The sequence below is a fragment of the Ruditapes philippinarum genome, unplaced genomic scaffold, assembly GCF_026571515.1.
Source record: "Ruditapes philippinarum isolate M1 unplaced genomic scaffold, ASM2657151v2 ctg1645_1_1_1_1, whole genome shotgun sequence".
In the NCBI taxonomy this organism is placed as follows: Eukaryota; Metazoa; Mollusca; class Bivalvia; order Venerida; family Veneridae; genus Ruditapes; species Ruditapes philippinarum.
In genome coordinates, this window is record NW_026861149.1 from 112,823 (window position 1) to 130,528 (window position 17,706).

Consider the following 17,706-nt stretch of genomic DNA (forward strand, 5'->3'; position numbering starts at 1 on the left):
TCGCCTGTTGCATTATTTTTATAAAAATCTTCCACCCATATGTCAGCCCCCCCCAGGAAACCATGTTCTGTATCCGCCCCTGTTGTAAACCAGTTCTGTGTTACCTAAAGCGGTGCTATCAGCAATACTTCGGCCTTGTCCTGCCGAACTTTCTGTACAAGTCTTCCCAACAAACTGAAAGGAAGGAAAGCATATAAATATCTTATCACCCCAACATACAGAAAAAGCATCTATATCGTCTGCACCTGGGTCTGGTTTCCAAGAATCAAATCTTGGTAATTGTGTATTAACCCTAGACGCAAACATGTCAATTTCAGGTTTACCAAATAAAAGTTGAAATTTTTTCAAAAATATTTTCATTAAGTTTCCAATTAATATTCTCTTTGAATACACATGAACTGTAGTCAGCTATATTATGTTTACCTGGAATATGAGTAGCAGACAACCAAATGTTCTTTTTTATGGACCATTGCCATATAGCATTAGCAATGCTGTCACATTTTAATGACTGACAACCACCCATATTATTTATAAATGAAACTGCACAAGAATTATCAGATTTTATTTGAACATGTTTATGTGTTAGGAATTTACAGAATGGCTTTAGTGCCAAAAAGACAGCTAATAATTCTAAGTAATTTATATGATTTTTTGCTTCATCTTTAGTCCATCTGCCGCCAATAGAAATATCTGAACATACAGATCCCCAGTCGTACAGGCTCGCATCACAGATAATAATTTTGTCTGGATGAATAATATGTCTTTTTTGACAATGCAAGTTTTCTATCCACAATTTTAACTGAGATTTAATATCAGCGGAAATAAACATGAGATTTTCATAATTTCCAAAGTTATCTTTTAATGCTTTGATTTTTGCTCTTTCTATAATTCTATAATGTAAATGTCCATATTCTACAGCAGAAAAAGATGAAACCATCAAACCTAATACTCTTGCAATTTGAATTTTTACAAATTGTTTGCTTTTTATATGCCTGAAAGAATTTCGGGCATATTATGTTATACCCCCTGGCGTCTGTCCTTTAGCAATTTGGTTTTCGGAGCATAACTTAAGTTCCATTTGGCCCACAGTATTCAAACTCCATAGGATGATTGCCCATATTGGGTAGAAAACCCCTATTGATTTTGGGGTCACAAGGTCAAAGGTCAAGGTCACTATTAGCTAAATACTGAAATGGTTTCTGGAGCATAACTTAATAAGTTCCATTTGACCCACAGTATTCAAACTTCATAGGATGATTGTCCATATTGGGTAGAAGACCCCTATTGATTTTGAGGTCACAAGGTCAAAGGTCAATTAGCTTAATACTGAAAATGGAGCATAACTTAAGTTCCATTTGGCCCACCGTATTCAAACTTCATTGGATGATTGTCCATATTGGGTAGAAGGCCCCTATTGATTTTGGGGTCACAAGGCAAAGGTCAAGGTCACTATTAGCTTAATACTGAAAATGGTTTCCGGACCATAACTTAAGTTCCATTTGGCCCACACTATTCAAACTTCATAGGATGATTGTCCATATTGGGTAGAAGGCCACTATTGATTTTAGGGTCACAAGGTCAAAGGTCAAGGTCACTATTAGCTTAATACTGAAAATGGTTTCCAGAGCATAACTTAAGTTCCATTTGACCCACAGTATTCAAACTTCATAGGATGATTGTCCATATTGGGTAGAAGACCATGAATAACAAATCGCACATTTGACATTAAATCAATGAAGTTTTTTACATTTTGAACACAACCAGTAAAGGAATTTGACATTAATAAAGAGTCATCAATATAACCAAAATTTTTGTGTCCCAGCATGCGTAAAGATGCATATACAGGTTTCATCAATTTTGTGAACAATAATGGCGCACAAGTAATAACATTTGGTAATGCAACATAATGATAGATTTTTCCTGATTTTTATGCTCCCCGAAAAATTTTAAGACCCCTATTGATTTTGGGGTCACAAGGTCAAAGGTCAAGGTCACTTTTAGCTAAATACTCAAAATAGTTTCCGAAGCATAACTTAAGTTCCATTTGACCCACAGTATTCAAACTTCATAGGATGATTGTCCATATTGGGTAGAAGACCCCTATTGATTTTGGGGTCACAAGGTCAAGGTCACTATTAGCTTAATACTGAAAATGGTTTTCGGAGCATAACTTAAGTTCCATTTGGCCCACAGTATTCAAACTTCATAGGATGATTGTCCATATTGAGTAGAAGACCCCTATTGATTTTAGGGTCACAAGGTCAAAGTCACTATCACCTTTAAACTTGAAACAGTTTTCGCTCAATAACTCGAGTATTAATCAACCTACAGCTGTAAAATTTTATAGGATTAACAGCTTTATACCCCTGACGTCTTTTCGTCCATCCGTTGTAGCAATATTTACTTACAAGGTAACAACTTGATGGTGTTGCTTTGAAAACAGCAACTGTATATATACATGAACGTTTTTCAGCTATAAAGGAGGATTGCTTTTTGAAGGAGGTAATACTGTATTTAATTCCCATGTCTTACAAATGCTTCATCCTTACTAAAAGAAAAAGTACTTTCTGGCATATAGTGCTCCGCCTAGCGGTGCTCTTGTTAATTCATTGCATGCTTGAACAATAGTTTGTACCTTAGAATATGGTAGAGTGACACTCATTTTTTCAGAATCAATATCATTTCTGAGAAATGTAATTTTCTTTGTTGGAAATAAAACAGATTTTTTCTCATTAATAACAAATCGCACATTTGACATCAAATCAATTAAGTCTTTTACATTTTGAACACAACCAGTAAAGGAATTTGACATTAATAAAGAGTCATCAATATAACCAAAATTTGTGTGTCCCAGCATGCGTAAAGATGCATATACAGGTTTCATCATTTTTGTGAACAATAATGGCGCACAAGTAATAACATTTGGTAATGCAACATACTGATAGATTTTCCCTTATTTTTATGCTCCCTGAAAAATTTCGGGGGAGCATATAGTCGGCGCCTTGTCCGTCTGTCCGTCCGTTGTCTTGTCCGGAGCATAACTTGAAAACCCTTGGAGATAATTTGTTGAAACTTCATACAGTGGTAGAGGGCATTGAGGGGGAGTGTAATGTCAAAGAACCATAACTCTATTTTGCCCGGTTTTTGAATTATCTCCCCTTATAGAAAAATCTTGTCCTGGGCATAACTCTAAAACTAAAAAAGAAATCAACATGAAACTTTGTAAGTGAATAGATCTCAATGGGTAGATGTGCAGTGCATAAGAACAATAACTCTTTTTGTACTAATTTTTGAGTTATTGCCCATTGTTATTTTAAACACTTTGAACTTTGTCCGGAACATAACTCTAAAACTATAGGAGATATCAAGATGAAACATTGTAGGTAGATAGATCTCATTGAGTAGAGGTGCAGTGCAAAAGAACCATAACTGTTAAGCCTCATTTTTGAATTATCTCCCCTTTTAGAAAAATCTTGTCCAAGACATAGCTGTAAAACTATAAGAGATATCAACATGAAACTTTGTTGGTAGATATATCTCAGTGGTTAGATGTGCAGTGCACAAGAATCATAACTGTGCCTTGCCTAATTCTGGAGTTATTGCCCTTTGTTTATTTTTACTTTTTGAAGTTGTCTGGGACATAACTCGGAAATCAAAAGAGATATCATCAAGAAACTTTGTAGGTTGATAGATCACATTGATTAGAAGTGCAGTGCAAAGAACAGTAACTCTGCCTTGCCTAATTTTGGAATTATTGCACTTTAAACTTTTTCCAGGGACATAACTCTGAAACTACAAGAGGTGTACTTTCCTGTGTCCAAAACCTATTCGGGGAGCATCACCCGGCTCAAACCGGGCTCTTGTTGATATCTTAATTTAAGCTGATCTTCTTTGGCCATTGGAACAGAATAGTAAGCATGGCGTTGATCTATAGAGGCAAACCATGTTTATGAATTTACTTATTTAAGAACAGATTCAAAAGTTTCCATCTTAAAATGATGATAAACAATAAATTTATTAAGCTCTTTCAAATTTAAAATCATTCTAAATTCACCATTTCGTTTAGGTATAACAAAAATTATCAAATTATAAAATAATAACTTTCATTTTTTATAATTTTTATGCTCCCACAAAGTGGGGAGCATATAGCGTTGCACTTGTCCGTCCGTACTTATCTAAGGAAAAGTCACATAAGTACCATTTTGTGAGTACATCCTCACGTCTGTCTGTACATCCTGAAATCTTGTGAACGCAACTCCTCTTAAACCTGACGGCAGATTTTGCTTAAACTTCCAGGGATGAACAACCTTAATGTGTAGATGGTAGTGAAGGAAGGAATTTTTGCTGCGACCAAATTTAACAGAATTATGGCCCTTTGTTGATTTTTTCACTATATACTATGTAGAAATTTTGTGAACGCAACTCCTCTTAAACCGGATGGCGCAGATTTTGCTTAAACTTCCAGGGATGAACAACCTTAATGTGTAGATGAAGTAAAGGAAGGATGAACAACCTTAAATGTGTAGATGGAAGTAAAGGAAGGAATTTTGATGCAACCAAATTTAAGAGAATTATGGCCCTTTATTGATTTTTTCACTATATACCACATATAAATTTTGTGAACGCAACTCCTCTTAAACCAGATGGCAGATTTTGCTTAAACTTCCATACAGATATGCATGCTCTTGTTTACGAGCACATCTGCACAGTGGGGGCATCCATGTCCTTTGGCTACAGTTCTAGTTCAATTTCTTTATCTATAATTTTCTCTTCTTTGGCAGAAAACCAAACTTTCTTACAATCAAATTTAACAGGATTTACACCTTGCATAAATTCAATATGACAATGCTGTACAATATCAAGTATATTTCTATCAAAAGTAATATTTCTCCAATTTTCAACATAACTTTTTAATCTACCAGCTTGAAATTCACTTACATTTAATGCTTCTTGGCGCCATTTTCAGGTTTTTTGGCACAGTCTGACTTTCAAAAACCTTGGCCATCTACCACGCCCTCTTCCTCCTCTTCGGAAAAGGATGGAGACCTCTAAACATTGTTGAGCCTCTGTTTGTATATCCTCTACCTACACAGCGGCCAATTCTGTTCATATCATTTATCTCACGGACATTTTTTTGTTCACATCACAATCCTCCCCATATAACATAAAGATCAGTGAAGGGTAGACTGGATGATGCTAAATAATGATACTTTGGATCTAAATCCGCCTTGTGCATTTTCTTATGCCTGTTGCTAAGCAATTTTATTAGCTTGACCTAATAAAGCCAGAGTGTTTGAACCCCAATCTAAACTTTCTGAATCAAACACTCCACTGTGTTTATCTAAGAGTTTTGTTATGTTTGTTGCTGCCTTAACAATAAAATTCTGGAAACATAGTTATTTAGAGTCATCTGAGTCTGTTTAATGTGGTTTGAGCAGACGCCATATACCTTGATTTACCCTAGTCTTCACCAGAGCTTCAAAATTATTGGAGCGGTGTATCTCTTTTTACTAATTCACTCTGTTTTTTCTCTTTTCTTTCGGATATACCTGACCTAAATGCACTATTAACAAAAGTAGCTAAATCATCATTCACTTCACTGTCAACAGACTCAGATTGAAGGAATTTTTCACCCAAAAGTCTTAAATATAGATTGTCAGTGAATTTTCTACTTATAAACTCCGAAAAAAATTCCATATTGAAATGTTCTTTAAAATCATGCAGTTTTCCCAAAATCTGAACTTAAAACCAGCTTTTTTACTTCCCAAATCAGCAATTTTAGGGATATTTTTCCCAAAATGAAGAGGCTATTAATATAAATGCCTCTTTCCAATTAAGTGAGAAAAATCACTGATTGTTCACTAGTTTTTTTGTCTTTTTCTGGGAGGTTCAGACGACGAATCGTTATCAAATGCAGGATTAATTAAAAATCTGACACTTCATCTGGGTCATCATAATTACAAGAATTATATCATAGTCATTTTGACCCGCATCAAGAAAAATACCACTCAAACTTCTGTGCTAACTGTTCAATTCTTTCATCCCTGCTGTTTCAATGCGTTTATTCTGGGTGTTAATATTGTAATTTAGTTCTTTCATAACTTATATAACCTCCTTGTTTATATTTTGGTTTTGCACGGAGGACGAGGAACTACCACTGGGCTTTTGAACAGGATTGTAGATTTACTCTTCGTTCCGGCCGTGCCGGATGAATTCTTACGATTGTTCTCCTTGTCATGTGTCATTTCTATCTTTCCACTGCCTTTAGAAACAAAATTAAAGAAGAATTCTGCATATCATAGAGTCAGCCATGATGAAATTAAAACCGGAAACACTCCTACATGTGTTTACAATTTATCGATTCAAAATTTATTTTGAACGAAATATTTTTCTGAACGAAAAATAATAAACACCTTGACCACGTCAAAGAAATATTTTGATACAATAAATAATAGAAATAATATGTCTTATTGATAATAATAATACGGCGTCGCTTTATTTATAGTACAGTACGCAATTGTAAAACAATAAATGCACGGACATGTATATAGTAAACTGTAAAGTTTACAAGCTGTCGAATACACATCGGACTAGCTTGAATATCAGAAGCGCACTGATTGTCACGATTATGGTTAGTGCGCATCTCATTTGATAACGGAAGTTGTTTGATGTAAAAGAACCTTGATGAATGAGTTCAATCAATAGAAAGGTAATTTATAGTTATCAAATTTTAAATCACGAAATATTAATGGGCTGAGCATTCACGACCAAGTGGTTATGGTTGCAGACTTCGAACCACTTGACCCACATTGCTGTTGGATTTTAGTTTCTTTTATGTGAGGACGCTATCCAAGCAAACTTATAGTATGTTTGTGGTTCTACTCAGTGGTGGTGTTGGTAGTTTTCACTCCGGGTCACGACAGTAAGCCACATTGAATTCACCAGAGCACAGTTCAACCACCACTACTACTCGTTCTACTCAGATGCTTGTTTGTGCCTGAATTATTATGCACAGAAGGGCACCTTAGGCCTTCCTCCACCACTAAGCTGGAAAGTTGCCATACAACCTCTATTGTGTTGTTGTGAAGTAAAACTCAACCATAACATTTGACATTTTCTTTGTCTTACATAAGCATTTCTTTTTAAACACAAGGTGGAACCAACCCCTGTTACAAATGAAGAGCTTGGAAATACAGTAGATGATTTAAGTGGCAACCTAACAGAAAGTGCTACTGAAGAAGAAGTTGTCGGTAACCTTGAATTTAAAGTAATATTATATAAGGAGTGAAAATTTCTTCATGATTTTCTTTTTTATAGACATAAATTTCTTTTATCACTTCTTTAATGAATGGTTAAATTTTATTTTTATGCATGAAATTACTTATTCTTTAGTGTCTAGTAAAAAAGCCATTTTCTTGATTGCAATTGTGTGTTTTTTGGTAAAATGTGTTATTTTTGCATTATATGATATCAAATAAATTTTGAAAATTTTAAGTAAACTAACAGTATAGTGCCTCTTCAGAATTGTCTGTCTGTCAGTCCACAAACCTGGAACCCAGGATTACGCAAAAAGTACTGAAAATATTTTTAAGAAACTTGAAAAATGGGAGATAATGCACATTTTTTTTTCTTCCTAGTTAAAAAAATGGCAAATAAAACAATACTTGAGGTAACTATAAAAATATAAGTTGATACACCATTAATATATAGTGTCATTTAAATAAACTGGCAGTTTTTTTAAGAAAGGCACTTGACCCGTAATAAGGAATGCATATTCCCATACATAGTTTGTACTTTCTTTTATTTAAATAAGACATATTCAGTAAGAATATTATAGATTTCAATAAATTTCATTTCTTCAATAAAAATATTTTACTCAAACATGCACATAGTATATATTTACATATATTCTGTTTACTTTTACAGAAATTTTGAATGACTTGCAATCTGTTTCAATCACTCTTAATACTAAACCTCCAGATGCAAACATTACCTTTTCAAACTATAGTGCTACTGAAAAAGAAGAAATGGCAAAAGAAGAAAATAAGAAGGTAAAATCACTATCCTAATTGACCATTTAGCAATGTTTACGATGTTTATAAATAAACTTAAACTGAAGTTTTTTGCATAATTTGTATTGTACATGTCAAGTTCCATGGTTTAGTTGTTTTGTTGCTGCACATTGATGTGTGTTTTTAGCTCACCTGTCACAAAGTGACAGGGTGAGCTTTTGTGATCGCTTTTCGTCCGGCGTCCGTCCGGCGTCCGTCCGTAAACTTTTACTTTAAATGACATCTCCTCATATACCACTGAGCCAATTTCATCCAAACTTCACAGGAATGTTCCTTTGGTGGTCACCTTTAAAAATTGTTCAAACAATTTAATTCCATGCAGAACTCTGGTTGCCATGGCAACCGAAAGAAAAAACTTTAAATATCTTCTTTTAAAAAACCATAAGAGCTAGAGCTTAGATATTTGGCATGAAACATCTTCTAGTAAGTGTCTACCAAGTTTGTTCAAATAAAAGCCCTTGGGTCAAAATTGGCTCCGCCCCGGGGGGTCATTGATTTTCCCTATATGCATATAGTAAAAACTTAAAAAAATTTCTTTTAAAGAACCCAAAGAGCTAGAGCTAAGATATTTAGCATGAAACATGTTCTAATAGGTGTCTACCAAGTTTGTTCAAATAAAAGCCCTGGGGTCAAAATTGGCCCTGCCCCGGGGGTCATTGATTTTCCTTATATGTGTATAGTGAATAGTTAAGATATTCAGCATGAAACATCTTTTAGAAAGTGTCTACAAAGTTTGTTCAAATAAAAGACCTGGGGTCTATATTGGCCCTGCCCCGGGGGTCATTGATTTTCTTTATATGTGTATAGCAAAAACTTAAAATCTTCTTTGAAAAAACCCAAATAGCTAGAGTTTAGATATTAAGCATGAAACATCTTCTAGTAAGTGTCTACAAAGTGTGTTCAAATAAAAGCCCTGGGGTCAAAACTGGCCCCGCCCCAGGGGTGTCATTGTTTTTAACTATATGTGTATAGTAAAAACTTTAAAAAAAATCTTCTTTTAAAAAGCCCAATGAGGTAGAGCTGAGATGTTTAGCATGAAACATTTTCTTATGGGTGTCTACCAAGTTTGTGCAATAAAAGCCCCTGGGTTAAATTGGCCCTGCAACGTTGGGGTGGGGGTTGGGGGGCCTATATACAGGTGAGCGACCTCAGGGCCATCATGGCCCTCTTGTTTGAGTTTAATAATAATTAATCCTGGTATTTTGATAATGAAATCCCTTGAACGCAGAATGGACTGTTCCAAAATCGAAGCATTGGGTAAATCCATAAAAAAAACTCAGAAGGTTAAGGGTGAACGGATAATATGAGTTTGAAAGATTTTATATGTAGCCTGAATATCACTATGATAGAAAGACTGTGACTTTTAGGCAAAAATTATTTGAACTTTCATTTACCGACTGTGAAAAAGCTCAATCAAACTGAGCTTGCAACATTTTCAGGTTTGAGGTTTTTGGCATTCTTTAGGGATTTCGTTTTCATATTATCTTACTGTATACAGTATAGGAAAATGGTTTTGCAATTATATATGTATCTTTATGTTGTGGGGCAAATGATTTTGAAAAGAAGCCATGGACCATAATTAAAGTTTCAGACCATGTGTCTATTTCTATAAGACAAAACTTTTAAAAACTTAGACATTTTGGAACTTTGTGATGTCTTGTCTGAGGAAACTTGTTTGATTTATTGTTTTGATTAATTTATAGAATGATTTTTTCATGGATAACCTGTGAGCAAGTGAATATAATCGTAACATTAGGTGTAAAAGAAAAATGAAAAGTCAAAGTAATAAAAATATTTTCTAATTATTTTAATCACTTCAAACATCGCTGATTCAAATACCATTTATAAATGTTATTACAGGTACGTGAAGCCGTTTTAAATACAATATCGACAATCAACACAAGTAGTATAGAAATCATGATCTCCGTGACATCGACTTTGAACCAGGTCACATTGAAGAAAGATGAACTTTCGACCGAGGCTAAAGTAAGAATTTACATGATTATAATACAGTCGACATTGTATTAAGAGACCACTCAAGGGACTGCCAAAAAGTGGTCTCTTAATAAAGTGGTCTCTCAATAGAATTCTGGAAAATTCGAGATTTTTTTTATTACAAGTCATTGATATAGTAAAATCTTTTTATAAAAACAAAGACTGTACAATATTATGTATGTATTACAGTTTCATAATAACATTTATGCCTTTTTTTAAAAAAGTAATCAATATGTGTTTGTTTTTTAGTAGAAATTTGTGTACAAATGTGATCTACGCTCATAATACTATCAACAGGTCATTTTAACCATGAAACAAAGCATATTGTCTTACATATTTTTCATATGTTCATACACATTCCCTGCTAAACATACTTTCAAATCATCAGCCAGCATAATTTTTTGTGCAATAAGTTTTAAACTTCTTGAATTTTTCAGCAATTAGTTTTCACACTACCCCGATTTCAAATTCAATAAGGTTTTTAGAGATCTAGGATTTTTTGTCTTTTTTGTCGAAGGGTCATATTTAATTGGGTACTACATGTATTTTATAAAGCATCAGATGAGCACCTACACCATCAGCTCGGTTCTGTAATGTTTAGTCCACTACGTTTCACGATTTTATTTTGACTACAAACGATGACATTTGCTATTTACTCAGACTCAATTCCATGCACGATTTCCTCATTCAATTTATCCGGTCTTATTAGTTGTCTGTCATTTTTTCGCTCGTTCCGACGTCATTTTCGATAAGGGAGGTCACTCTGAGCACATGACAAAAATATGCAAATGCGGTGTTGTGATACGTTATTGCTCTGACAAAATATGTCACAATAAATATTACGATCGGAAAATCCGATTTTGAAACGGTTGCAATTGTTATTCAATTATTTTTAAACTACAATTATTTGTGACCAATGACCATGAAAAATATTTGTTTCTGTTTGCTTGTACACATCAAACCTACTTGCTGATTACACAGATGAGAATGCCCGTAGGGACGATTGTTTGTCACGGCCGTTTAATAGATACTTTAACACTTAATTTTGTACATTTGGGCCGACATTTAGTGGCTGCTGGCCGCGATATAAAATCGTCGTTTAATGGAATTAAATTATATAGTAATAATCATCGGGAGGGATTTTATGCGGCCGCTTAATAAAAACGTCGCTTAATAAAGGTGGACGCAAGTACGATGCCGACTGTATATATACATATCAATTTTATTGTTATTGATAATAATGATAATAAGTGAAGAGTTTGTAACAGAAATGCTTGTGTCGTTTAACAATTGTTAATCATGCATTTTATACTTTTGCGAAAACCAAATTTCATTTAACCAAATCTTTACCAATTAATTACATTATCAACATTTTAAATCGGACATTCCTTTAATTTGTTTCTAAACTTACTGAAACAAACTTGAATGACTGACAGCAATTTTCTTCAATAGATTATAGGTTATCATTATTTATTTCTTCCTTTTTATTGTTTTCAAAAAGAAATAAATAGAAATAAACATGTATAACATGGCTGATGCAAATATAACCCAAGACACAAGCTTGTGATTTGTATTTATGTTAAAAAACATTCCATAATATACAAATTTATTGGAGTTTGATTGTGTTGGAAGCTATCAGCTTATTTAAACACTCTCAAATCAGTTCTTGGAACTAACCAGTACTAAGCAGTAAGTGTAAAGTTTCTTGCTCAAGGAAACAACGGCTTGCCCTTGAGGGGGTTTGAACCCACATGGTCAGCAATCCTTAGATTACTAGACTGACACATTAAACCACTCAGCCACATGGCCACACATTTAATATTGACATGCCATGTTTTGTCTTAGACTTGCCATTTATGCCTTCTTACTTATATAATAAAGAACAAATAGAGAATTTTCAGTGAGTGTAGATTTAAAACTAAATTTATTGAAAGAGTTGATTAATTATATTATGATTATCTTTTATTTTTCAATTTAGTATTGGATCTACACAAATATAAAATTCTATTTATAGCATATCCAAAATTAAAGAAAGATTTACAATTAACCCTTAGACCGCCAATCGCGTATAATTCCGCGCCGACTGTACAAGTCAGTCTCTGCCAGTCGCGTGTTTTGTTGTTTTTTTGGGTGACCTCGTATGACGTAGTTATACGGGCACTTGAGTCCGAAGATAGCCGAAAATTATTGTAATATAGTTTCTGATTGGTTGTTTGAAATGTAAAATGTGTTTCCCAATCTAAAATTAGTAACTATTTGTCATTATTCGCTAATTGATTAGATAATTGAAACAAGGTTTTTATCTCGTTTATTCTCGCGATTCAAAATGGCAGCCGCCATACCCGATGAAAATAACAATGTGTTTAATTTCGATTCAAGCAGCGATGACTCAGATTTTGAAGGGTTTTTGGAGGAAGATATCGCTGTAAGGAGAGGTGAAGTGTTGAGAACATTAAACATGAGTGACTTTTCTCCAGAGAATGACTTAGAAATCGAAGCGGACAAGGTTGACGGTTGTTCTAAAATTGACACCCCACCCATAAATGCGCCGTTTGTTTCGGACGTTCGCATGAATGATCCTACTGAAGGATTTAGCCCATTAGACTACATGAAATTGTTTGTGAATGATGAAATTATCAAAACTTTGGTTGAACAAAGCAATGTCTTTGCTGAAAGGAGAATTGAAGGGGTGAATTTGAAACCGGAATCCAGGCTTAGGAATTGGTATCCCGTGACTTTAGACGAAATGAAAGTATTTTTGTCACTCGTTCTTGTTATGGGCTTAGTTCAAAAAGATGACATTGAAAAGTACTGGTCCAATAGTGACATTGATGAGACCCCTTATTTTGGTAAAAATATGAGCAGGAACCGTTTTCAATCGATTTTGAGCAATTTTCACATTACTGACAATGAATTACAGCCAAAACAAGGTGAGCCTGGCTATGACCCGCTATATAAAATCTGACCGTTTATTTCAGCTATAAATTCTGCATTCTCGGATGTGTATAGTCCAGATAGAGATTTGAGCTTAGATGAGGCAACGTGCGCATGGAAGGGCAACTTACGGTTCAAGGTTTTCAACCCTTCGAAACCAACGAGATTCGGTATCAAGCTGTATCAGGTATGCGAGGCAAAGTCGGGGGTATTGTCTGGGGTTCGATATTCATACAGGCCATGAAGACACTTCATGTTCTAGATTTTGTGATGTTATGGGTCTGAATGAAGAACTATGTAAGACTACAAAAACTGTCATTGGGTTATTGTGTCAAACTGGCAACTTGGACAAAGGGCACCATGTATACCTTGACAACTTCTACAATTCCCCCGAGCTGTTTGAGGAATTATCTTTACTCAATACTTATGCTTGTGGAACACTTTGAAGCAATCGTAAGAGGGTTCCAGTTGCTATAAAATGTAAAAGAAAAATGAAGAAGCTTGAATGTGTCTTCAGAAGAAAAAATGACTTGTTGGTACTAAAATATTTCGATAAGAGAGCTGTGCACATGATCTCTTCCATTCATGAAGCTTCTATGAGCGTGCTGAACAAGGTTGACCAAAAAACAAACAATCTAGTGATGAAACCCACATGTGTGGTAGATTACTGTCGACTGATGGGAGGTGTGGACCTTTCCGATCAAATTCATCAATACTACTCGTGTCTAAGGAAAACTTCAAAGTGGTATAAGAAATTATTTTTTCACCTACTGAACTTGTGTGTGATCAATGCATACTTACTATACACAAAATATTCTGAAGATGTAAACAAGCTTGATCATTACAGATTTCGGAGAGCTCTGTGCGAATCTTTGTTATTAGAAGCTCCTAATGCTCCGAAGCCATCCATATTTGCTGGCAGAAGATCGACTGGAGAGAAGCCCCTCCGACTTACAGAGAGGCACTTCCCCGAGCTCATCCCTGCGAAACCCGGTACCAAGAAGGCACAGCCATCCAGAGACTGTAGCGCCTGCAACCCCCCAAAGAAACAACGTCAAGGGTATAAACGTAAACAGACTAGATTCTGGTGCTCAGAATGTGAAAAGGTTCTATGTGTTCCAAACTGTTTTCGTGTGTATCACACATTGGTTCATTACAAGCGAGTTCTGCAGCCGGACGCTGCCCCTGGTCAAGATGGTGATCATGCTGCTGACAGTTCCTCAGACTCCTCACAAGCATAAAATAGGTGCAAACTTGTTGAAATAATTATCTAACCAGTCAGAAGTGATTGAATACAGATATTTATTGCTACATAACTCTCTTTTTCAGGTATAGTGATAGAACATCATAATATGACATATTTTCAAACTTGTGCCGAAGTCGAATTTTTTTCTAAATATTTCAGTGTATATATCAGTCAAGTAAGGCCATGTAAGGCCAAACAATAATAGTTTAAATTGAAAATCAAGTCTGTTATACTTATAAAAGTGTGCTGATAAAGATTTTTGTAAAAAAAATGCAGCTTTAAGTACTTTTTGACCTGTTTTTTATTCTTACCTGTATTTTACCTGTAATTTTCACCTGAGAGTTTACCTGTGCAGGTAGAAGTGGTCATGATGACTTTGAAAATGGGAGATAAATTAACTACAAACAATGCTGAACATATTTCATATAGGTTTTATTGATGTAATTCTAACAGTTTTTGTTTTATTTCCATTACAACATACAAGGGTAAAATTTTTAAATACATAACAAATATAGTGGCACTAAGTAGTTCTAGTAGTGAATACTATGGTGGCGGGCTATCGGTTAAGGAGAGTCATGTTTCATTGACATGCCTATAGACAGTATAATGCTAATATAAGCGTGCTTTAACACTTTGTTTGTATATTATGCAAATGACGCTACGTTACAGTGTTATAACAGTTATGTAATACTGTTTTTAGCTCTACTATTCGAAGAATATGAGAGCTATTGTAGTTGCCCCGGCGTCTGCTTGGTAAAAGTTTTTTGTAAAGTCAAATATCTCAATTATTGCTTGAGGTCAGAGATTTTGATTTGAAACTTCACAAATGCATGAAGGGTCATAATTGTATGTCACTGACCAAGTTCCATAACTCTATCTTGCATTTAGGCTGATTTATCTCCCCTTTTCTACTTAGTCTCTTGGTTAATGTTTACATTCAAGTTTTACATATCTCAATAACTGTTAAAGATATTTATTTAAACTTCACACATGCATTAATCTAAGGGTCATAATTGTAGATCACTGACCAAGATCCATAATTCTATCTTGCATTTAGGCTGATTTTTCTCCCCTTTTTCAACTTAGAAATTCATGGTAAAGTTTTGCTTGGAAGCTGTTATCTCCATAACTACTGAAGGTTTTGTGCCTTTTTTGGGACAATTTTATGCATTCATAATAATAAAGCAGTGATTTACTTGATAAAACATCTTAATAACAAGCCTTTGTACCTTTTGGGTCAATTTTATGTTTTCATAGGTAAGCATTATTAGGCCGCTATTCCATTGGTACGCGATCCGTGACCCGCGTCCGTGATCCGTGTCTGGTGCATGTCCGTGAGTATTATTCCATAGGTACGTTATTTTCTATATACTTTTAATTATAGTATAGCGAACAGAGGATAATTATTTGTAGAATATGATATAATTTCATTCTAATACCAAAACCATTTGTAACATCAAAGAATTAGGTAAAAAGAAAAAGGAAAAACATTGAATACCAATTAGGTTTTTGAATAACATCTCTTTAGCAACCGAAGACCAGATGTTGTTTTTCTTAATCTGTAATTGGTGCATCATAAACTTATGGGTTCTCCAACACTATTTTGGTGAGCTTTTTAGTATTTTCTTTCGTAATCGATAAAGTATTTAATTTCGTTTGAGGCATTTTTGTCGTGACGAGGCCTGTCCGTGACTGTCCACGTCCGTAAAAAATCGCTAATCCTGCGAAACGTCGTGGATGCCGTCGCGGAAGCGGATTGTAAACGTACAAAAGGAATATATTCAACGTACTCAATCGGTAAACACTCTTGTGACAACTTTTTTCGAATAGTCGAGCCTTACTGTCCTCCGACAGTTTTTGTTATTGAACTGCTCTATTACATACCCATTTTTGTGACTCCCTTAAAATGGTATGACACAGTCATGCATATATTTTGACGTGACGTTACTTGTGTTATACAAACATAGCTTATAAATGCCCTAAATTTGGGGTTACAATATATAGGCCGTTCGAAAAAAGGATCGTTTTTACTGAAAAATGTTTTTTAGGTATGTGATAAAAATTGAATATCATATTTGTGTAGGTTTAATACTACATTTATTGAACTTGTTTGATAGAAAATTTATTGAACTCGTTTATTAGAAAATTTATTGAACTTGTTCAGTTGAATAATGTTAATGCTTGCCAGAGGCTTGCACATTATAGACTTATTCAACTTGTTAATAAATTCAGTATTAAACCTACACTCACTTAATATCCTCTATGTATTACACTCCTGTCTGTGATTTGTATATGTCTGGAGCATTTGGTGTTTTATTATATGATATTAAAACATAGGATCAAGCATTTGATATGTACAACACGTTTACAGAGGATTTGAAAGAGAAGGAGGAAACAACTTCTGATGAAGATGTCAGAAAAGCTGCTGGGTAAGGTTCGAATTTCAATATTTGTGAGACATAGTATTAGTAAAAGTAACATGCCTCTAGATTCTTGCTAATTTTCATGAAAATTTTTTGAAAATGTATTGAAAAGTAAAATATTGTGAAGCTGACAAAGAAAATTATTTGCACATTGCAAACGGCACTTACAGTCAAACGTGTATTAAGCGACTGCGCAAGGGAAACACCCAAAACGGTCGCTTAATGAAACGGTCTCTTAAGACAGTCAACATGATATAACAGTCAAAATTTATAAATGACATCTTTCTTATGAAGTGGGAATGTTTTTCAACTTCATTTTTATATAAATGTTGAATAATTAGTATGCTACGATAATCTAAATGGATACAAATGTAAAAAATAACTTTCTGATATTAATTGACAAATTACGTACATGTTTGACATTTTTTCTAGAGTTTTTTAACTTCTCCGTTGTTTTTCCTTGTCTCCAACACAAAAACCCTATTAGTGAAGATGTTTTCTGTTGTGCATTTTTTCATTTGAAATAAACAAACTACATCTAATTGTTACGATTAATTTAATTGCTGATGAAGTTCAAGGTCAATTCAATGCAGTCTAAATGTCAACAAGCGAAGCGTATACACCATCTCAGTAGGGGCGGAGCGTTGCATTGTTTATCCGATATTATTGGATAATACACGTCACGGGTATACTTAACTTCATTTGCATACGCTAAAACGGTTTGGGAAATAGAGTTTTTCACAGGTTTATTTGTTGTGTTTTGATTGTTGACACTTGTGACATTACGAGGTGGCGTTCTCTAAAAACACAATTACTTGACAGGTAAAAGTGGTCGTTTAATGAAAAGATTGATCTCAATTAGCTGACTAATTAGCGGTCGCTGGTCGCGTTGAGCAAAAGTCGCTTAATACATGAAAGATATAGAGAGAAAATGATCGGGGGGAATTTAAAGTGGTCGTTTAAGATAAAAGTCGCTTAATACACGTGGTCGCATGGGCAAGTTAGACTGTATTTCTTATACTGGTATCTGCAGGTA

At 34.5% G+C, this 17,706-nt stretch overlaps 2 protein-coding genes across 2 annotated transcripts in view; both read left to right on the top strand.

Moving 5' to 3' along the window:
• The window catches only part of LOC132714702 (uncharacterized), a gene marked incomplete at its 3' end in the record, with an annotated part of 71,438 nt that extends 54,762 nt beyond the window's left edge, over positions 1 to 16,676 (top strand). Inside the window, 4 exon segments of the mRNA XM_060697616.1 lie at positions 7,154 to 7,250; positions 7,927 to 8,051; positions 9,933 to 10,058; positions 16,585 to 16,676. Of these exon segments, the coding sequence (XP_060553599.1) occupies positions 7,154 to 7,250; positions 7,927 to 8,051; positions 9,933 to 10,058; positions 16,585 to 16,676 (440 nt within the window).
• Positions 13,480 to 16,009, top strand: LOC132714701 (piggyBac transposable element-derived protein 4-like). Its single transcript, XM_060697615.1, has one exon. It carries the CDS (start codon positions 13,493 to 13,495, stop codon positions 14,240 to 14,242), a length of 750 nt encoding a protein of 249 aa, XP_060553598.1. The 5' UTR covers positions 13,480 to 13,492; the 3' UTR covers positions 14,243 to 16,009.
• Positions 16,677 to 17,706: the final 1,030 nt, after the last annotated feature.